The sequence below is a fragment of the Leucoraja erinacea genome, chromosome 22, assembly GCF_028641065.1.
Source record: "Leucoraja erinacea ecotype New England chromosome 22, Leri_hhj_1, whole genome shotgun sequence".
Lineage (NCBI taxonomy): Eukaryota > Metazoa > Chordata > Chondrichthyes > Rajiformes > Rajidae > Leucoraja > Leucoraja erinaceus.
Window position 1 is genome coordinate 10,379,551 of NC_073398.1, and position 22,630 is coordinate 10,402,180.

Here is a 22,630-nt window from a genome sequence, read left to right on the forward strand (position 1 = left end):
TAGAATTTACCTTCAAAATGTATATCCTTATATAAAATTATGAAGTGGATGGATATAGTAGACATGCAGAACCTTTTCCCCAGGGTGGAAGTGTCCAACACTAGCGGGCATAACTATAAGGTGAAAGGGAGTTAGGTTGAATGGAGATGTGCAGGGCAAGTTTTTTTGGACAGAGGCTGTAGAGACCTGGAACGAATTGCCAGGGTCAGTGGTGGAGGCAGATATGATAGCAGCGTTTAAGAGGGTTTTAGATAGGCACATGGAAGTGCAGGGAATAGAGGGATCACACGCAGGCACAGGAGATCAGTTTAACTTGGCATCATGTTGGGTACAAACATAGCGGGCCGAAGTTCATGTGCTCTACAGTTCTATGTAAAATGACCCACACATTTCTGTAAGTTCAAATTTAAACTTTATTTTTTGAAAGGAACGGGTAAATTTAGATATCTACATGTTGCATCATTTTTTAAATTCCACAAACAAAATATTTTAAAGGAATTATTAAATTCTGACCAGGTCATAATTCAACATAAGCATTCTGCTCTTTAGAGCCACAGATTAACACATGATAGCTATTTAACTACATTGGCACTTTAAATTCAAAATCTAAAGTCTCCTCTCTCTCCTCGAACTTTCAATTTCAGCCAATACAACAAATACATTTAAAATTATTGAAAACCTTAAAGAAAACTTCAGATTTGCGTTTACTGCTCTTTGCACTCAATTTATACAAAATGTTAAATGCAGTGTAAACCCACTAAACAGATGAAGTTTTGTTTAAGGTTACGTTTTGCAGATATTTTAAACTGAATATAAAATGTGAAAAAAAATTATATGTTTATTAAAGTCAAGCTGTTAACAATAGAAGCAAATGTGGTGGAAAAAAATCCATTCCGTGGCTGAAAGGCACAGTTGTTTGAACCAATCCTCAAATCATCTCTCTACTGTTACGAATGGCACAGCACAACACCATGCTGAAAATCATTCCAAATACCTTGGGGAAAAAAAAAAAAAAGTTATTAAATTGAATGCACATATTAAAAGCAAGCCATCTTAAGTCCCCCATTTCAGGGATTGGAACCACTACCACTACTCACCATTACGATTCCAATTCCAATTCCAACTGCCCCAATGATGTAGAGTTTTGTGCTGAACAAATCATCAATTGCCGTTAGACATGACTGCAAAATAAATTCAAAAACGATGAAGTTCTTCATATAATCATTTGAAGCTTAAGTTGACCGAACTGTGGACGTCTGGGTTAGTGTGGGAAACTGGAGCTATGATGGAAAATGATTTTCAGGAACAGCAGAAGATCTGGTTAGTCTTCTCCTTCTTTGGCTTCTTAGGGCACATGGTGCCGGGGTTACACAGGGGGTTCAGGCAATTCTAATTCTTTCACCCGAGCTTCCCTCCCAGCCATAGTCACACCCACACATTAAAAAAAACACGTTTTTATTTTCCATTGACATTGAGGCATTCATATAATTCGGATGACGTTCATAAATGCCGATTGTCCCCAGAAAGGGAAACAAGACAGGTGACCATTACCTGAGGTGACAGTGGAGGACTTAGACCATTGTAACAGGGGAAGGAATATGCACTGGACAGAGGTGACTGAAATAACATTACGGGGGGCTCAATTGTATTGCTCACAACAGCAGAGAGTGATAAGATTAGCCAGAGGTTAGAATTAGTTAAGCCCAGAGTCTTGGGTAGGGTACAGGACTAGAGGCGGTTAAAGCCAAAGGAGAGACACAAACCTGTACAGAGATTTGAAAACCAAGAGGATTTTGAAATCATTGCATTTTTTTGACCTGGAGCTATAGCAAGCCAATGTGATGCAGAGGGGTCATGGGCAGAATTATGAATCATCGCAAGAGTAATCAGGGTGAACAGGAGTCCGTCCAGGAGATGGCCAAGGCATGGATGAGGGTTTGAAGCATGGGAAAAGCTTGACGATGTTACATGGAGAGCAATGGCATGGAAGAGCTAAGCTAACCAGCAAGGCTACACAACCGCATTAGTTTCAGTTCATTAGAAGAGCATTAGAAAAAATCAATGGTCAGGAAATTAACATGATGTTAGACCATGCATGATGTTAGCATGGTTAAACTGGCATGATGTGAACATGGTTTAAATAAATGGTTAGCATGATTAAAATGGTGCTAGTATGATTAAAAAAGCATGATTAAAATAACATGGTTAGACCAAATCCAAAAAAATTACAATACCTGTTTGGTTACCATGTCAATGAGTCCTGTTTTCGGACAGGTTTCTTGGATAAGCACTTCCAGTGGAACTCCAATTCCACAGCAGTTCAGCTGAAATAAAATAACTTATTCCAATCATACCTTCTTTATACAAATGAACTCATGCTGAAAAGTGGTTATCTGTGAAGTCAAATATTTTCAATCGCGTGCAAACAGTTAAATAGTATTTTAGTTTCCCCTTTCAAAAGAAATAAAAACTGCATGCTAAATCAAAGGGTTTACAACAACTTCCATCTAAACATAGCATTCCCACATTTAAATGTTAACGGTGTTTCTTATTTTTGCTCGTACCACACATAAATCCCAGCCAAGAACAAAATGCTGGAGAAAGACATCAAGTGGCATTCTTCATGTTGAATTGAAAAGGTAGGGAGACAATGAAAGATTTTTTTTTAAATGGTCAATCACATTTTCAAATTTGTGGACTGGTGTATGGAGTCAATCATTCCACTTAACTAGCAGAGAGAAAGGAAAATAAATCCAAAGAATTACACTGACCAATAATGCCAGCCAGTGAGTGTGTAGGAAGGAACTGCAGATGGAGGCTTAAACCGAACATAGACACCAAAATCTGGAGTAACTTAGCCGAACCGGCAGCATCTCTGGAGAGTAGGAATGGATGACGTTTCGGGTTGAGACCTTTCTTCAGACTGTCTGAAGAAGGGTCTCGACCTGAAACGTCAACCATTCCATCTCTCCAGAGATGCTGCCTGTCCCGCTGAGCTACTCCAGCTTTTTGTGTCTATCTTGAGTGTGAAGCGATGTCAATTGTGATCATTTGGCCCAATGTGGAGATAAAGAATTTGCAACACTGCTGTAGAACTGATGCCAAGCTAGTTCATCTCCCTCCCACCCTCCAACACCCTCACACAAAGGAAGTCAAATTCGAGTTCAGCGTTGAAATCGAAGAGTGTTTTGCAAGTTGCGTTGCTGCTAATTTGTGCCTTACTAATTCACAATAGACCTGTGTATTGTCCATGGGAGGACAAAAGCAGGGTACAGACGCCGATGGTTATGACACCAACATGCAACTTCAAATATATTTTCTTCATAACTTCATATAACTTCACAATTTTCCCAATAGAACATTTATAATTAAAACTGTTTTAGCCACATTAATGACTTACTCCATTCTGTATGCCAATTAGAGCTGCTTTCTTGCTTTCATCTTTTGATTTGATATATTCAGTGTACAAGGACATGTATCCGTCCTTCACTTCTTGAGTGACCTGTGGGTTACAATTAGAAAATATCACTTATTTACTTGTATGGACAGACTAAATTTTAACAGTTCTAACAACAAATGTTACCAGCAGAATCGTGCATGCAGAAATAAAAACAATGCAGGCAACCTTCAATATCCCAAAATAGTATGTTTGGACCAGAGCTAAGGACACAGGAGGAAGAGCCAGGAACCAAATGCCCAGGAATGCTGGAAACATTAACCCACCGGAGAACTATTTAGGTGTCTTATTGTCAAGTGTACTGAGGTACAGTGAAAAGCTTTGTTTTGTGTGTTATCAGATCAGATATTACTCTACATAAATACAACCACTTCAAACTCAAATACATTGGGGAGAGGAAAGGGTGCTAAACAGAGTTCTCAGCATTGTAGCTCGTCAGTTCCATAGACAAGGTCCAATGTCTGTTATGGGGAAGAGGCAAATCAACAGCACCCTAGCTTATGGAAGGACTGCTCAAAAGCCCGATAACGGAGGGGAGAAGCTGTTCCTGACTCTGATGAAGCGCACTTTCAAGCTTCTGTACCTTCTGGCCAACGGGGGCGAGAAGAAAATGGAGGGGCCTGGGTGGGACAAGTCTTTGATGATATTGTTATCAATGTAATGAACTTTCTCATTTGTTCAAGAGTCCTTCAAGAACAAAAGCGAAGGATCACCAAATGGATCTGAAGGTCGTTAAAGATATCCAACTCTTGGATCCAAATTCAGTCCAGACATCTTGGGGTGAATGCCTCTCTCTCTCTCTACTGTCAACAGGAACCCCAATCCAGGAGAACTAGGATTGCCTCTGCCCACCACAATGGTTACACTCTTTCAATCCAATTCAAGACAAATTGCAGTTGGAGGCACTGTATCTTGATTGGATTATGTGTAAAACAGAAAGTTAGCACATACCTCAAAGTGGTAAGGCAACACTGCTCTGGTACAATGTCGTCAGCGAGAAACGTTTGACTTGGAATTGCCAATGGCAATAGATGGCCAAGAAAAGTTAATGCTCAATTTATTAGTGGCAACATCCTTTAGGTGGCAATGAGCCATCAGGTAAAACCTTTCAACATACCGTATCTTTATTCAAAAAGCCCCATATTCCAGCCGCAATTTCGACTGCAAAGATGATGAGGAGGAACACGAAGAACTGAAATAGAAGATTGTTACATTAAAACACGCAAACTCTATCAGTATAAAATTCAGTCCGGTTTAAAAAAACGCTCATACTCCATTTTTTCCTGAGGATGAATTTATCCAAAAGAACTGATAAACATCAAGTGATGTGACCAGTCCAGCGTCGAGTCCCATCACGACAACATGGGACTGATTTGCAGGAGTATCTCTCTCTCCCTGCCTTACCTCACAATTGTATCATGAGGGTCACCTGTTGAATATCTCAGTTATTCTTCAAAGCTAGTGCGGTTTGGCGCTCGTCCTTTTCCAACATAACGGTGAGACCATACTGCACCAAAATTGAAGAATAAATTTCCCTCATTTATTTTGCTTTCTATTTCCTAATTAAAGATTATGCAGGTGAGAAAATTCCAAGGTGAGTAATCCAGTTACAATCAGTGGATAGGTATGCTTTAGAGGGCTATGAGCCAAGTGCAGGTAAATGGGATTAGCCCAATGTGCTGACTCGGTAGACAAGGCGGGCTGGAACCGTTTCCGGGCTGTACAGTTCTATGCCTCTGAAGTACCTGTACCATAAAACTGTTGACTGAAAATCAAAGCACATTGTCCAAATTTGAATATTGGTGTAAAAAAGAGTGCTGTAGTAACCCAGTGGGCCAGGCAGCATCTCTGGAGAACATGGATAGGTGACTTTTCACACTAGTTCTGTATTATCCCACTTTCTCATCCAATCCCTGCACATTCGGGGCAATTTACAGAGGCCAATAAACCTACAATGCGGCTTCACCAACACTTTGTACAACTGAAATATAACTTCCCAACTTCTATACTCAATGCCCTGACTGATGAAGAAAAATTTACCAAAAACAGAAGGTGAAAGGAATACTATTTGTAATGGAGCAGCTTCCTATCCAGTTGCCTCTTGAGTTAATTACGAATAGAAAACATAACCAAAACTCTTTAGGAAAACACAAAACAGGCAGGAAGAATCTCCTCCAACAAATCAGTCCACTGTTGTGGCGTTGGGACTCGACGCTGGACCAGTAACATTTGAGGAAGGGTCTCGACCCCAAAACGTCACCCATTCCTTCTCTCCAGAGATGCTGCCTGCTCCGCTGAGTTATTCCAGCATTTTGTGTCTACCTTCCAGTAACATCACTTGTTATTTATCAGCCCTTTTGGATAAATTCATCCACAGGCAATCAACAGATCAGGCGACATCTACGGAGGGAATGAACCGATGACTTTTCGGGTTGGGATACTTCTTCAATCTTGATTGGAGTGGGGGGGGGGGGGGGGGGGGGGGGGGGGGGGGGAAGAAAGCTGGAAAGGAGGCGAGGACAGAACAGAGTGAGTAAAGTCCATTTTCAACTTTACAGCATTCTGAACAACAATGTCATGAATAGTTTCATTGATCTAGAACTTCAGGTCCTCCAAACGCACTGAAAACAATGCAGGCGCAGATTTTATTTGGAACCTCGACTAACGGGCCTCAAGGCGGAGTAGACTCGATGGGCTAATTCTACTCCTCTAACTTGTGAACATGCGAGTTCGCACCGACCCGTACACTAGCTCTATCCTACACACTAGGGACAATTTATAGAAGACAATTAGCCAACAAATTCACACATCTTTCCGATGTGTGAGGAAAATAGAGCCACAGGAGGAAACCCACAATGTCACAGGGTGAAAGTAAAAACTCTGTACAGACAGCCCCCATGGTCAGGATTGAAACCGGGGCTCTACCGCTGCACCATTGTTGTTCTACTTACACATCCAAGCATGCAAGTCGACTCTTGAATGGCCCCACAGCATCCGAGGAACCCAACAATCATCATCAGTGCACCAGCTCCGATCAAAATGTAGACACCTGCAGGAAAAAGCATGAAGCATGAGTGGCAGATCCGGCTTGGGAGCAATAATTGTCAGTGTCGATATTCTTCCTTCATTTTCATTGGGGTAAAATCCTAGGACTTCTCGCTCAACAGCATTACCCAACTTTAGACTCCACACAAACTGAGGGGACCCGATCCAAAACATCGTCTATCTAGATAGACACAAAATGCTGGAGTAACTCAGCGGGACAGGCAGCATCTCTAGATAGAAGGAATGGGTGATGTTTCGGGTCGAGACCCTATCTAGAGATGCTACCCGACCTGTGCACCAGCACTAGGTTTAAAAAAAAAATGTAAACCAGCATCTGCAGGTCCTTGCAGATAGACAATCTCAGTTTAACACGCAGTTCAACACCAACTTCTAAAATGTGAACAAGCAATAGGCATTAAATGCTGCCTGAGACAGCAAATCACATTTTCAGTGCACCAAAGGCACCAAGTATTTGCAATTTAAGTTTCCTCCTTTGACAACCTTCCATTTAAATTGACTAGTGGAAAGCCTAGGCACCCACATCTACCCGATTCTCACATGGACTTGCTACCTACATACAGACGTTATTTGTGGCTGAACCCCTGCTTAGATAAAGGTGGGAGTTAAAATTTCCAAGCAATAGATTTTGAAAGCTGTAACTGAAGCTCAATGAAGCAATCTTAAGAAGCGCCCTACCCAAAACATCACCTATCCATGTTCCCTTACCCGTTGAGTTAGTCCAGAACTTTGTGTCAACTTTGAACTATTGATGGATGCCCTTACACATGCAAATGAGTCTCCCATTAAATAACACAATGCAGAAAGGAAACGGCACCTTGATCAACAATCCCCATTTAGAAATTAATCTGATCTCAGCCTTTCCACAGAAACCACCCCCCCCCCAAAATTACAACATCTTCGAAGCCAAAACAATGTGCTACTTGCACAGAACACATCTGCATCAGAGATACAATTCACAATTGTACGCTGCAATAAATGATTACCATTCTCCACAAAGCCATCTTTCAGTGGGAAGCAGCAGGAAGTGCCTAATGTACAAGGCTGCTCTATATTTAACATGGCACATATCCTTACCATTAAAATCAGCCATAACCCTGATGACATTTCAAGGGCTGAAGTCTCGCATGCAAGGAAAAAATTCCAAGCTTCCACAAAACTTTAAAAATAAAACCAACTGGGTCAGGGCACAAAGGAAGCCAGATAGTGATATGACCAGCAACAGACATTGTGGTAGAACATTCAAAACACTTCTGGTTTAGATATTTTCCATCCATTCATTAACTGTTTCCATCTTGACAGATGATGCCTGACCTACTAAGAATTTCTAGTACTTTGCTTGTAATGCTAGTCTCTCCACGGAAGAATGTTGTGTGTGGTACTAGGAGTGAATCCAATCCAAACTCCATTATTTACACAATCTTCTTATTCCACCCACCAGAATGAATTTGTTCCTTTGGCTCCGCTATAACTTTGCTTTGAAACGTCAACCATTCCAACCCATCCACATAACTAAGTTCACCAAGCAAGGCCGCTTTCCTAATTCTATAAGATGAGTAAGCCACATGCATCTCCTCCTTGCCCGAAAACATTGGCTCACCAGTACACTGGTAGTTACCAGTGTTTTATTTTAGCTGCACCAGCCAACATCATAACCACAAGTTGAAGTCTGGAGTCAAGGAAGCATGAACCATAGTGCGTTCTGGCTTCTACATTATTCCTTTAACCATCTTTGGATGTAGCTCAAAAATAATGCAGCTTCTCTGGAGAACATGGATAGGCGATGTATCGGGTCGGGACCTGCCTTCAGATTGCTGCATAAAGCTGCAGATACTGTTTTCAAAACAATTGGCTGTTTGGAATAGTTAACCCCCCCCCCCCACCCAAATATATAAAAACTGCATATTTAGTTTGATTTTAATTCAAAAGCTTGAATCACCAGGGGTCCAGTGTTTAGAGATACAGCGTGGAAACAGTTCCTTCGGCCCACCGAGTCCACGCTGTCCATCGGTCACCGGTTCCCAATAGTTCTTTGTTATCCCAATTTCTCATTCGCACTTTGTATCCTTTTGCGTATTGACCAGCATCTGCAGTTCCTTGTTTCTGCAATGGTACAGGACATTGTGTGAAGGGACACTAGTGGGCTGGGCAGGCAAGGGTGTAGATGCATATTGCACACATACTGCTCTGCCTGCCAAAGTTGGAGTGGGACAAGGCTGTGCAGGCTAGTACCAGCAGTTCAGCTGCATGAGATAAGAAACAATAACCTCACTGTATTCTCTGCCCATTTGGTTCACCAATGAGGTCCAAGCTTTCAGTAGCAGCAATGAATTGGGAGTTTACAGAGTTGAACAACACCGACTGGAACCAACCAGAACAAACTATGAGGAGATAGAAGGCGATGCTTTCACTTTGGAGACATCTCTTGGAGAACCTGGGCCCTTCCCGTAAACACTGGAGTTGTCCGCTGGCATGGCAACAGGACCGATGCTGGTTAACCTCCCTGCAAGGTCAGAGGTTGTCGAGGCACAATGGTTCAATGGTGCTTTATTGTCCCATGTACCGAGGTACAGTGAACTTCCCCCTTTGCATACAGTTCAGTAAAATTCGTACTACACAGCGGCACGATCATACAAAGTACAAGAGTGTAAGAATAGTAGATTACATTGAGGCAGTACATAAGATTCGCCACGTTTCCGGCTCCATTTAGTATCCTTTAAGTTCGAAGTTGTTAAAAATTTAGTCTTATCTTGGCCATAAAGGCGGGGTGGCCTGTCGACACCACTGGGCTGGAGTTGCAGGGTTGGGCCAGGCCTGGTGGTGTTGTCAATGTTCTCCACTTGCCGCTCCGTGCCGCTGCAGGCCATGTCTGATCCACATGCTCAGCCTCTTGGAGTGGTCCTGTTCTGATCCAGCCCCAGGCTGCTTCAGGGCCTCCAGCAGCCCACTCCACCAATGCCTTTATCTGGGCATGTCGGCCCACGGACGCACCGCCCATCACCGCCAGCGGTCACCATTCAGCCTCCGTGCTCAGCCCACTCACCAGCAATGACACTCTCCTCCATCCACTGCCGGACACATGGCGCTCCCACCCCAATCTGAAAATTACCACCCTACACCAATTCCTCACAACCCATCCATGAGTAGCTGCCTGATCCTTCACCGGATGTGACAGTGGCAACAGCTTAGAAATTACAGCTTTTCTTCTTCATGTCTAGAACAGTACAGCACAGGAGCAGGCCCTTTGGCCAACAGAGGACCTAGGTCTAAGACCTCATTCATAGATCTACCAGTTACTGCTTCCAATACTCTTGCACCCACTGCATTAATTCATTACAGGGCTCTTGGACTCCAGAGCAAACAATCACAGGCTGGTTTTTAACCTTTGAAAGTTCCTCTGCTGAGGTTGTGAATAGTGCTGCTTACACATTCTCCCTGCAGCCGTGCGAGTTTCCTCCGGGTGCTCTGGTTGCCTCCCACATCCCAATTTCATGCGGGTTTCTACGTTAATTTCCCTCTGTAAATTGCCCCCTGGTGTGTAGGGAGTGGATGCGAGAGTGGGAAATCTTAGAACTAGTGTGAACAAAGAGAACCAGAGACACCACCATTACCTCACATCTGGCGGGAAGGTGCAGCCTTTCCTCGAAAGACCTGGATAGAGGGGATGTGGAGTGGATGTTTCCACTACTGCAAGAGTCTAGGAGCAGAGGGCATGGCCTCAGTGTAAAAAGTATGCGGCAGAGGTCATGAATTAGGTCGTGAAAGTGGGACAGGCCCTTTATTCTGTCCCTATGAAGTGTGACCTGATGGGAAGAGACAGAGTGGGACAAGCGCCGGCCAGACTGCTGAGCCAAGCCCCACATCTCACCGTTGAGGCCAGTCCTCAGAGGTCTCCTCACAGCAACCATGGACCCATTATTGATGAGGGAGTGTCAGGGCCGGGAATGACATCGGGTTTCTGGCACAGCTGCGCTGGCAATAACAATAACACTTCTCCACGCTAGAATGAATCACAGTCCTGGAGTCATACAATGATTCCACTGGGAGCAGTGTCCCCAGGAACACATCTCCAAGCACTGCGCTCATGCATCAGCACCCGTGCATCACAACCTCTGCCCCCCCTTACACCACACTACATGTTTCAAATAATCTCCTGCAGTACGTGCAATAAATCACTCTGCACGAGTGGAATGAGTGATACAAGCTCCACCCTCAAATGCAGCATGATAGGACTTAAATGGAACAACACAAAGTGCTGGAGTAACTCAGTGGATCAACCCGCATCCAGGATTTAAATGGAAGTGACTGATGTGCATTTAAGCATGATTTCTGTGACCCACTTCCCAGTTTAGGTTTATTACCGTCACATTTACAGCGTCTCAGTTAAAAGCTTTGTTTTGCCGGCTATCCAGTCAGATCAGATAAGACTCCACGTAAATATAACCAAGCCAAACTCAAGTCCAATAGGTAGAGCAGAGATAGGGACTGCAGAATATAGTTCTCAGCATTGTAGCGTATCAAGTCCATAAAGTGAACAAGTGCTTTCAAGTGAAATGAACAAGTAACAGTAAAAGGTTTTAAAAGATGTGACAAAGCTGGCAGAAAGGGGTCACCATCACATTTTAGGATTGACCCTTATTTCAATGACATTTTCCCAAAGGAAAATAGTCATACAGATTATAAACCTCACCTCATCAATCAGAAAGATAAACCATGCAAAACATGAGGTGGCTTCACATTTCACTGTTTTTTCTCTCATCTTACACATTGTTCTCATATCTAACTCCAGCCTCTGTTCATCCATCTGCCATTCAAACCCTTTTCTAAAGAAGGGCCTCCACCCGAAAAGTCACCCACTCATTCTCTACAGGAATGCTGCCTGTCCCGCTGAGTTACTCCAGCATTTTGTGTGTCTATCTTTGATGTTAACCAGCATCTGCAGTTCCTTCCTACACATACCACCTCACCTGCAACTACCTATCGACCGCCAAGCTTTGCTCCATGCCCACCTCTTTCCCCAGCTTTCTCCCCCTCACTACAGTCAGTCTGAAGAAGATGACAGAAGGTGACTTGAAACATCACCTTTCCACATCCACCAACAGATGCTGCCTGATCTGCTGAGTTACTCCAGCACTCTGCGTTTCCTTGAAGGTTTTAGGTGGTTGAGTTTTCTATTCATAATTGAAAACTCCCAAGAGTAAACATGTATCTGCAGCTCCTTGGGTCTACATTAGGAAGTGAAGATGGAAATCACGTTACTCTAGGAGAAGGTACACGTTATAACCTAGTTCAAGTGACATTCAAACGAGAGAATTAGTGTCAGGCGTGTACACATCTTTGCTACATTTATATAATTATTCACATCTACATGTTTGATTTGTTTTTTCAAACAGCTGACAGAACGTAGAAACAAGTAACTGCTGATGCTGGTTAATATACAGGACACAATGTGCTGGAGGAACTCAGGTCAGGCAGAATCTCTGGAGAACATGGATAGGTGATGTTGTCAAGGCCCTTCTTCAGATTCCTACAAAATGTGTTAGTCCTTGCTTTCCATTGACCACCATTGTTCGCATGTTCTACAAATGTAACACACTCAGAATCAATTTGGACAAACTCTCCTGTATCCTCTCTTACACAAGCAGTTTCATCTTACCCCTGTAGAATGTAAAAGACTGGTTTTCAATTTCAAAAATGCTCTTCGTCGACGGATCGAATCGAAGCCATAATCCGACTGCCAGGACTGCTGTTCCTGCGAGCTGAAAGAAATGAAAGAACATTGAATGCGCCACACTTGCAGAAACATGTTATAACACGGCTAGACTTGCCAGCCTGTAGTGCTTCATCTTTCCCATAACGGAAGAGAAACAAAACACTGATGAGCTCAAGGAATAGCAAATTAAATAAAACACAAGATAATGGATTTCAGAGGCAGTCGATTTAAAATGACATAATGCAAGTGCTTATCCAATCATATTTATAGATGTATTCTGAAAAAAACACCTTTAGCACCACACTGTCTCCTACCTTTAAGAACATTTTGTATCCAATTGGCCAGCTCATCCTGGGTCTAACTTTCTGGATCAGCCTACCTTGTGGGGCCTTGCTAAAGCCCACATAGACATGTCCACTGCACTGCTCTCAATCTACTCAGTCATTTCTTTAAAAAAAAACTTGGCAAGGATTTCCCACAGAATCCCTTTCTGACTATCCCTTTCCCAAATGGTGGTCGTTCCCGTCTCTCCGAATCCCCTCCAATAATTTACCCACCACTGACATTATGCTCACCACTCTGCAGTTCCCACGTCTTCCCTAAATAGAGGCATAAGATTAGCCATCTTCTAGTCTTTTGGCAGCTGTAAATCATACAAATATCTTTGCCAGGGCTCCTGTTATTTCTTCTCTAGCTTCCCACAATGTCCAAGGATATACTTGATCAGATTTGTCTATCTTAATGTGCTTTAAGACATCCAGTGTCCCCTCTTCTGTAACGGACTCTCTTCGCACCATTGTTATTAACTTCCGAGTACCCTACAGAAATTGCAGATGAGAAATATTGCACCCTGGCCATCTCCTGTCTTTAAGAGGCCTTAATCTTTTCCGAGTTACGCTTTTTGCCCTTAATATACCTCAAGAGTTAAGAGTGTTTAACTGTCTTTAAAATCGTGACCAGTAGAATGAAATTCTTACTTACTGCAGCTTTATAGGCACATTAAATGCAACAACAGTAAATAATAAGTAATACATTAGAAGTTATTCTTGGTAATCTAGATCACAATAGTGCAAGTTAAAGTGTGCGGTGCAAGTTTGCTGGTCCAAAATCCATAGCAGTTCGGTGCTGAGGTAGGGTTGCACTGACTGGTTCAGGAGTTAGAAACAAGGAACTGCAGATGCTGGTTTACCAAAAATGACACACAGTGCTGCAGCAATTCAGCGGGTCAGGCAGCATCTCTGGAGAACATGAGAAGGTGATGTTTTTGGTTGGGACTCTTCTTCCTGGTTCAAGAGCTTGATCATTGCTGGGAAGAAGCTGTCCTTGATCCTGGAGATAATGGTTCTTGGGCTCCTCTGTACCGTATCCCTGATGGGAGTAGGGTGATGAAAGCAAGGCCAGGAAGGCAAGGGAGTATGATGATATTTGAAGCCTTTTTGAGGCAGTGCTTCCTGTCGATCCCTTTGATGGTGGGGTGATCAGTTCCAGTGATACATTGGGCCGTGTCCACCTCTCTATGTAAACTCCTTCATTTGTAATATACAAGTTACCCATCCCAACTAGTCAGTATATACTCTCTACTGCACACCGGTAGAAGTTTGATGCAAGTTTGGCAACATGCTGAAAACATCTCCAAACTCCTGAGGAAGTAGTACTTGTAAAAACCTCCTCTGACTCTCTTTTGCCTCATCTGCCAAGCCCATCTTATGTCCCATTTTTGAGCTCAGAGAAGAAATAGGAGGATGCTGTCAGGACTTGAGGGCCCGAGCTATAAGGAGAGGTTGAGCAGGCTAGGACTTTAATCCTCGGAGCACAGTAGGATTAGGGGTGATCTTAAAGAGGTGGAAATGATTACGAGAGGAATAGATTGGTTAAAGGCACAGAGCAGAGGATTCACAAACCAGAATGACATGGGTTTAAGGTGGCCCGCGCAACTTTTTTTTAAAACACAAAGGGGTATGTATATAGCTGCCAGAGGACGTAGTTGAGGCAGGTACTATCCCGTTAAAAACATTTGGACATGTACATGGATAAACGTGTGCAGGTGGGACTATTGTAGGTAAGGTATCCTGGTCGGCCTGGGCAGGTTTGGCTGAAGGGCCTGTTTCCATGCTGTACAACTCGAATGACTCCTAATATTCCTCTTGCAGGTACTCTTACACCTCTTATACTCAGAGGTACTCAACATTAAGAGTCTAACCAGGAATGACCTGTTCAAATGTACCATGAGGAACTTGGAGATAACAATGATAAACTATTGGTATTTCAGCATTCAATCTAGTGAATCTTCATGGCAATCTGATCTAAGGTTCAGTGAAGATGACCCTTCCAGATGCTGTCTCACCAAAATATCTCCCCAAAGAACTCTCCCTTATCCTGTTTGAATGAAGGCCAACTTAATTGCCCATGGTAACTTTCAATTATGAACAAGAACCAATTATGAACATGAATCAGCACTCGTTAATCAGAAGCCTGAATTTGTGTTTTGGATCCTTCGTGAATGGTCAGATAAAATTTGCTCAAGATTCCTCAATCACTTAGCAAAAAAAATAGAATGTAATAATAAGCTTAAAATCAAATCCAAATCAAAAGTCACCTATTCTTTTTCTCCAGAGAAGCTGCCTGACCCGCTGAATTACTCCAGCAGTTTGTTTATCTTCAGCATAAACCAGCATCTGCAATTCCTTCTTACATATCCTGAACAAATTAAAGTTTAAAAAACTGCAGATCTGATCTTGGTTTTCATTTGACAGATTTCTTTAATCAAACTCTTCAATGGATTCCCATGTTAAAACAGAAACAGCATTTATTAACAACATTTGTGATGGCTTTTTAATAGAATGTGTAATTAATGCAAGGAATCCATAGCTACAGAGGTTTACATATCAGCATTGACTGTGGGTCCCAAAACCCAAACCATGTTAACTGTTAAACAGCTTCTGAATGGGCAAATAAAAATGAATCTGGAGAGCAGTCCAATTACAAGCTAGGCTAATAATAAATCAAAGAATAGTGGGAATAGCATTTCAGCTCTTCCCGTCAAAAACAAAGTGTACCAGACTTGAGCAGATACTAACAACGCCTACTTTCTGTTGGGCATATGTCCATCTGGCACTAGACTTTAATCTGCACCATTCCCTACTGTCTATTTACATGGCTAATGAATTCAGGGAAACAAGTTCCAGTGCGTGGACACAAGCAACTGCAGAAGCTGGTTTACAAAAAAAAGACACAAAGTGCTGGACTAACTCAGCAGGTCAGGCAGCATCTCTGGAGAAGATGGACAGGCGATGTTTTGTGTCGGAACCCTCTCCGATGCGGGTAGTGGGCTGCCACAAGTATTCACGATGCACGGATCTGCATTGCACCGACATTCATAGAAACATAGAAAATAGGTGCAGGTGGAGGACATTCGACCCTTCGAGCCAGTCGAACCGCCATTCATTGTGATCATGGCTGATCGTCCCCTATCAATAACCCGTGCCTGCCTTCTCCCCATACCACTTGACTCCACTGGCCCCTAGAGCTCTATCTAACTATCTAATTCCTATTAGCTCTTCATATTAATTGTGACTCTCAATGGTCTAACGACAAGAGATGGGACCCAATGTACCACCAGGAACTTCAAGGTGGTAACAATGCCTGTGTTGGCAAGTTCCCTATTTTCCTTTGCTCAAAACAAAGCCACAACAAAAATAAATCCAGTATAATTGGAAAAGCAGCAAGTCTGACACCACTCAATGAATCCTAATACAATGGTTAAGGAATTAAAACAGAATACCCTGCACTTGCCACCCCGCCGGAATCAACCAAGCAATTTGCATTTTTACACTATTATGATTTATCTAGTATTAGGATTATTAATTTATTATATTATTGATAATTATATATTTAGCTGTTATTGCATTTATGGGCCTGTTAAGGGGCAGAAAGTAAAAATCTCAATGTTTTAAAAAAGGACCCAAAGATCTGCAGTAACTCAACTGGTCAAGCAGCATCTCCGACGAAGGTTCCTGACCAGAAATGTCGCGTATCCATTTTCTCCAGAGATGCTGCCTGACCTGCTGAGGTACTCCAGCACTTTGTGCCCTTTTTTATAAACCAGCATCTGCAGTTCCTTGTTTCAACATGAAAGTCATTGTACTGTTGATAGTACATATGATATTTAAATGCCTTCGACTCTTAATACTAATAATTAAGAAAGAGATTTGGTGTAAACATCTTCGTTTCATTCATCACGTTTCTTCAATGTCTCTTTCGCAAATTTTAGTTGTTCTGAAGATATTTCATCCCTTTCTGTTCGATTTGTAGTTAGTCCCAAAGTTGGCCAGCACATGCCAGCAAACAAGGCATTATCTGAAGAAAGGTCTTGACCCAAAACGTCACCCATTCCTTCTCTCCAGAAATGCTGCCTGCCCCGCTGAGTTACTCTAGCATTTTGTCTATCTTCAGTTTAAATCAGCATCTGCAGATCCTTCCTACACGTGAAAAGCTTCCAAATGGGAATAGCCATCGCTGCTCAGGAATGCCAGAAGTGTTATCCTGACACCAAGAACATTTATTTTATGCACTGCCTCTACTTGACAGCCATTCCTCAAACAACTGGCAGTCAGAAAACATTGTGGATAGATATAAAATGCTGGAAATGCTGTCTGACCCGTTGAGTTATTCCAACATTTTGTGTCCATTATCGGTATAAACCAGCATCTGCAGTTCCTTCCTACACCGAAAACATTGTGCGTTGGGCTTGTCTTCTCAAATACTCCCTTTACTTCATCTTGGAAGTTGAGGATTATTTCTCCTTGTGTCACTCCATCCCACTAAGGTTCATAATGTTGGCAGATTACAGGGCTCAGCAGATCACATTCCCGAATACAAGGAAGCCACTGCCTGCAATCCCAACCCTTCTTCTTCACTCCAAACCTACATCTCCTGCAATCACTAACTTCCACTGGATGTATGTTTTCCCTATCACTCCCCTCTCTGCAGTGCAAGTTAAAAAAATAATTCCATAAATAACTTCAAGTGGCTAAAAACTGAGACCGGCTAAAGTATGTAAATTCCAAAGCAACCGAGTAACATTTATAGATTAGAACCCAGAGCTGCAGTGCTGCCGGGACTTAACAAGTGTCTGAAACAAACAATATCTCGGTGGGATTCAGCATTTTTAAAATACACTGCACACTATTATGTGCAATGTGAATATGAGATAAATCAAGAGATGTTTATTTTAGTTTATAACAATTGTCCAACCACCAAGAAAAAAAATGGTGGCTGATTATGGTTATTCAACACCAATTCACTGTTCCTAATGAAAACACAGTGCTAGAGTAACGCAGTGGGTTAGGCAGTATCTCTGGAGAACATGGACAGGTGATGTTTCGGGTCTGAACCCTTCTTCTGACTCACTATTGCCAATGTTGAGTACATTACTGGTGTGGATTACATGAACAGAAAGCATTGTTCTTAGCATTTCTTGCCCAGCAGATAGTACAATTTCAAGATGCACCCGTGTATGGTGACTCCGAACACAATCACTCCACTTTTGTTCCATCTCTTTTCCACTTAGGAATCACTCTGGTAATTTTCCCTTCACTCTACCATTTTGTACTTGTTTTTTCACTTGATTGTTTTCTTCAGATCAGATAGTATTATTTGATTTGATTGGATAGCATGCAAACAAAAGCTCTTCACTGTACTTTGGTAAACGTGACAAAAAAAAAAACCTCTAAACTACTACATTTTCTTCTTAGAAAGTGGTTGTGATCTCGGCGAATATTCACTCTAGCCACTTAAATCTGACATATAGTGTCAGCATCTTCTTGAACCACTGTAGTTTTCCTGGGGAAGGTACTCTATAGTTGGACAGGGGCAATTAATCCCCTGTTGTTGTAGAAATATTTGAACTGCAGTTGCTGGTAAAGCCACAAAATACTGGAGTAACTGAGCTGCAATGACCCGCTGAATTGCTTCAACATTTGGAATCTATCATGTTGTTGAAAATAGACACAAAAGACTGGAGTAACTCAGCAGCTCAGGCAGCATCTCTAAAGAAAAGGAATAGGTGATGTTTCGGGTCGAGACAACTTCCTCCTGAAACGTCACCTATTCCTTTTCTCTAGAGATGCCGAGTTACTCCAGCTTTTTGTGTCTGTCTTCAGTTTAAACCAGCATCTGCAATTCTTTCCTTCTCATGTTGTTGACAAACACTTGCTCTGCTGTGTGCTATTTACAATCTATCACATATTATATCTCAAAATCTAAATTACCATGGTAGAAGGCACAGGCGTAAAGATTTTACATGGATTACAGGAAATGAGCTCATAATCAATTAAGCTATCGTAAATCATGGATTTCCCCCGAAGACGCTTGAGGTCATTCGCCATTTTGATTAAAAAAAAGTCATACAGGAGTCAAGTTGCATTGCTGTGTATTTGGTTGTCATGTAATGTATTTGGTTATCAAATGTGGCCCAAGTATCAAATAACACAAATAATGCACAGTAACACAGATTGTAATTCTCACTCAACAAAGCTAAAGAACACTAAAATAGTAGCATTTAATTGTGGAACAGTACAGCACAAGAACAAGCGCTTTGGCCCACAATGTCCGTGCCGAACATGAAGCCAAGTTAAACTAATCTTCTCGGCTCTGATCCATATCCCGCCATTCCCTTCATATCTGTTTGCCTATCAAAAAGCCTCTATCAAAAGCTATGCTCTCTTGTATTTGACATTTCCACTCTGGGAGGGCGATTGCAGATAAGGAGAGGAGTAAACTATAAAGTCAGAGTGAAGGATAAGAGTGGAAGGGGGGGAGGAGAAGGTGAAAGAAGGGGAGGGGACAAAAAGAAAGGGCGATTTTTGGGGATGAGAGACAAATGTACATGGGAGCATGTTGATGTGGGGGGGGGGGGGGGGGGGGGGGGGATGAAATGTGAACATACTGAGGTGGAGGGAAGGCATGGGGTATAACTTGCAATAGGGTAAACAAAAAATCTTTGCAGCTTCCAGAGAAAAAGTAGGGCAGTGGAAATAGATCTATATTTTATATTGACACAGGACTGGAATTTTTCTGTGGTGTGTTAATCAATGATAGTTAGAATGACAGGTCACTAACCCAAAACAGGGGAGAGGAAATAGCAGGCTGCCTGTGTCCCAACCGCACTGCTACTACCTGCATGGTGCCCATTGTGTGGGTGAGCAGGTGAGGGGATCTGGTGCAGAGAGGGGAATGCGGGAGGGGGGGGGGGGGTGGGGGGGGGGAACAACTCTGGTGACCATTATTTTTAGTGCCTGGGGAGGGGGTCGGGTGCTGGGAAGGGGAGGGGTGGGGGCTGGAACTTGGGTGCCTGGCTTCCACCATCAGCAGCGGGACAGGGCAGTGTGGGATCTCTCCAAATACTGACAAGAATAGCCGATGCCTGATCTTCTCCCACTCCCCCCTCCCCAGCTGCCGCTGAAACAGACAAAAATGTCTTTATCGGGTCCCGCGTGATTGTGAATTTTAAGAAAAATTACATTTAAAATGTTGAGAAAACACAAAAGATATTTGGTCAGGTACATGAACCAGAAAAGTTTAGAGGGATATGGGCCAAACGTGGGGAAGTGAGACTAGATGAGGCTTCGTGGTCGGCATGGACGAATTGGGCCAAAGAGCCTGCTTTCGCGCTGTATGACTATGACAAATCAGGGCAGTACAGTGGTGTATCTAGTGGAGTTTCTGCCTCTACCCTCCAGCGACCCAGGTTCGATGCTGACCTCTGCCGCTGTCAGTGAGGAGTTTGCAAGTTCACCCTGCAACTGCATGGGTTTCCCCTTGGCTGCTTCAGTTTCCGTCCCTCCACGTGCGGGTTGATGGACTAATTGATCATTGTGTATAGGCAAGAGGTATAATATGGAGGGAGTTGAGAGAACTGTGGATAGCATTTGCCCTGACCCGAGGCATTGCCTGTCCATTTCCCTCCACAGATGCTGCCTGACCCATTGAGAACCTCTAGCACTTTGTGGTTTGCTAGTAAAGACACTAATTCACCAGTGTTGCTTGTTCAATTATTAGATGTCGGAAATATAAAGGAAATGCAAATCGCAGAAAATATTCAGAAAACTGGCCAGAGTCTGGGAAGGTGCAAGTTGAAAAACAAGAACTTTAATTTGCAGGGAGGGGTTAGTTTGGCAGTGGGATGGGAGAGAGACAAGGGAGTAACTATGATGGGTGGAGACTAAAACTGCCCAGATGCCACAATGTTTTTGAAGTCATCGAGAGAGATCAGCATCTTTTAGAAATACAGCTTGGAAAGGGGCCTTCAGCCCACCGAGTCTACGCCGACCATCCACTGTCCACGCTAGTTCTATCTTATCCCACTTTCGTTTTCACTACCTACACACGAAGGGCCATTATACAGGGGGCCGATTAACCTACAAACCCACCGTTTTTGGGATGTGGGAGGTAATCGGAGCGCCCGGAGGAAACCCACGCTGCCACAGGAAGAACGTGCAAACCCCTCACAGACAGCACCCAAGGTCGGGATCGAACCTGGGTCTCTGGCGCTGTGAGGCAGCGGCTCTACCTGCTGCACCACTGTGATAATTAGTGAAAAACACAGGAGGCAGAAAGCAGCAGATTGCAGGAAATCTACAACAAAATACTCAGCAGGTCGGGCAGTAACCTGGAGGGAGAGAGAGTTCCATGCAACCGATGTCAATGACTTCATGACAGAACTGGCCAGTCCCAACACACACCGGAAAAGCTGGTTATCGTAAAATGCTGAACTCAGCAAAGTCAGCAGTTGGAACATGCCGAGACTGGATGAATATCAAATGACTTGCTGGTGCTGGAAAAATAAAATAAAAACAACATGCTGGAAACAATGAGGTCAGCAACACGGACACAAGAACTACCATTTCAAGTTGACGGCTCTCCATCAGAACTGGCAAGGTGGGGAAAAAATATTTTAAGTTGCAGAAAGCAGAGGAGGGACAAAGGAAGTATTTACTAAAGGTTCCACCAGGGTTACCATGGTGATCCACTACTTACAAAATTGCCTAGTTTAGTTTATTGTCACGTGTACCGAGGTACAGTGAAAAGCCAACCAGTCAGTGGAAAGACTATACATGATTGCAAATGAGCCATCCACAGTGTGTAGACACAGGAAAAAGGGAATAATGTTTTGTGCAAGATAAAGTCCAGTTAAGTCAGATTAAATACAGTCAGAGGGTCTCCAGTCAGGTAGATGGTAGCTCAGGATTCCTCTCTAATAGTTGATAGGATGATTCAGTTGCCTGTTAACAACTGGGAAGAAACTGTCCCCGAATCCGGAGGTGTGCATTTCCACACTTCTGTACCTCTTGCTCGATAGGAGAGGGGAGAAGAGGGAGTGGCCAGGGTGCGACTTATCCTTGTCGAGGGAGCATGAGGTGTTAATGGACTCAGTGGAAGGGAGGTTGGTTTGTGTGATGGTTTTGGTTTGCTGCCACAATTCATCCAGATTAATAAGAGTGGTTGGCAAAAGGAAACAAGATAGGAAATGTAAAATATAAATGCAGAGAACAGGAGCTAAAAGTGTGGGCTGCTGTTCCCCAACTAATGTAGGGTTGGGTTGGATGTGAAGGAGGTCACTTTTGGTCAGAGTGGGAGTGGAAGGAAAGAAAATAAAGCACCAGGCAACTGCGAGCAAAACAAGATGCTGGAGGAACTCAGCTGGCCAGGCAGCATCTGTGGAGGGAATGGACAGGCAATATCTCAGGTCCGGATCCTCCTTTAGACATGGTCTTTGCTTCATTTCTGTTAAGGAAAGATTGTTCTGTTCAAACTGTTGACACAAAATGCTGGAGTAATTCAGCAGCTCAGACAGCATCTGCGAGGACATGGACAGGTGAAGAAGTTTCGGGTCGGGACCATCCTTCAGACTGATTGGAGTAGGGGGGGAGAGAGAATGCTGGAAAAGAGAGGTGGGGTCAGGATTAAGCCTGGCAAATGATAGGTGGATAGTTATGGTGGGGGAATTTGAGGCAACTGCAAGAGCAGGATTGTTGCCGTCGGTTGATCATGTGGTCTGCAAAGCAGTGGCCTAATCTATCACCATCCTGATAAAGGTCATGACCCGATTCACCGACTTTCCTCTTCCCACAGATGTGGCCTGACATACTAAGTATTTCCATTTTACATTTCCTGCATCTACAGCTTTGGAGGGCGGGGGTCCACCCATTCTAGGTTTGGTTTCTCTACCTCCTGAGATATCCTGAGCACCAAATGTAACACACCAATTGGAATAGAGACAACTGCTTTCCCCAGAATGACCACTGGACTGGATGCAGGTATTGAGATGAAAAGGCAGATGATGCAGGGGGAACTTGTGGTGCAGAGGGGAGCGATTGAAAAGCGAGAAAGGCTACTGT

At 43.2% G+C, this 22,630-nt stretch overlaps 1 protein-coding gene across 1 annotated transcript in view; it reads right to left on the bottom strand.

The window, feature by feature from the left end:
- Positions 1 to 389: 389 nt before the first annotated feature.
- LOC129707714 (CD9 antigen-like) overlaps positions 390 to 22,630 on the bottom strand; it is a 33,594-nt gene continuing 11,353 nt past the window's right edge. The window contains exons 2-8 of the mRNA XM_055652941.1: positions 12,177 to 12,279; positions 6,409 to 6,506; positions 4,575 to 4,649; positions 3,401 to 3,502; positions 2,235 to 2,324; positions 1,098 to 1,181; positions 390 to 994 (exon numbers count right to left, since the gene is read on the bottom strand). Of these exons, the coding sequence (XP_055508916.1) occupies positions 929 to 994; positions 1,098 to 1,181; positions 2,235 to 2,324; positions 3,401 to 3,502; positions 4,575 to 4,649; positions 6,409 to 6,506; positions 12,177 to 12,279 (618 nt within the window). The 3' untranslated portion in view covers positions 390 to 928. The remainder of the gene's footprint in view (positions 995 to 1,097; positions 1,182 to 2,234; positions 2,325 to 3,400; positions 3,503 to 4,574; positions 4,650 to 6,408; positions 6,507 to 12,176; positions 12,280 to 22,630) is intronic.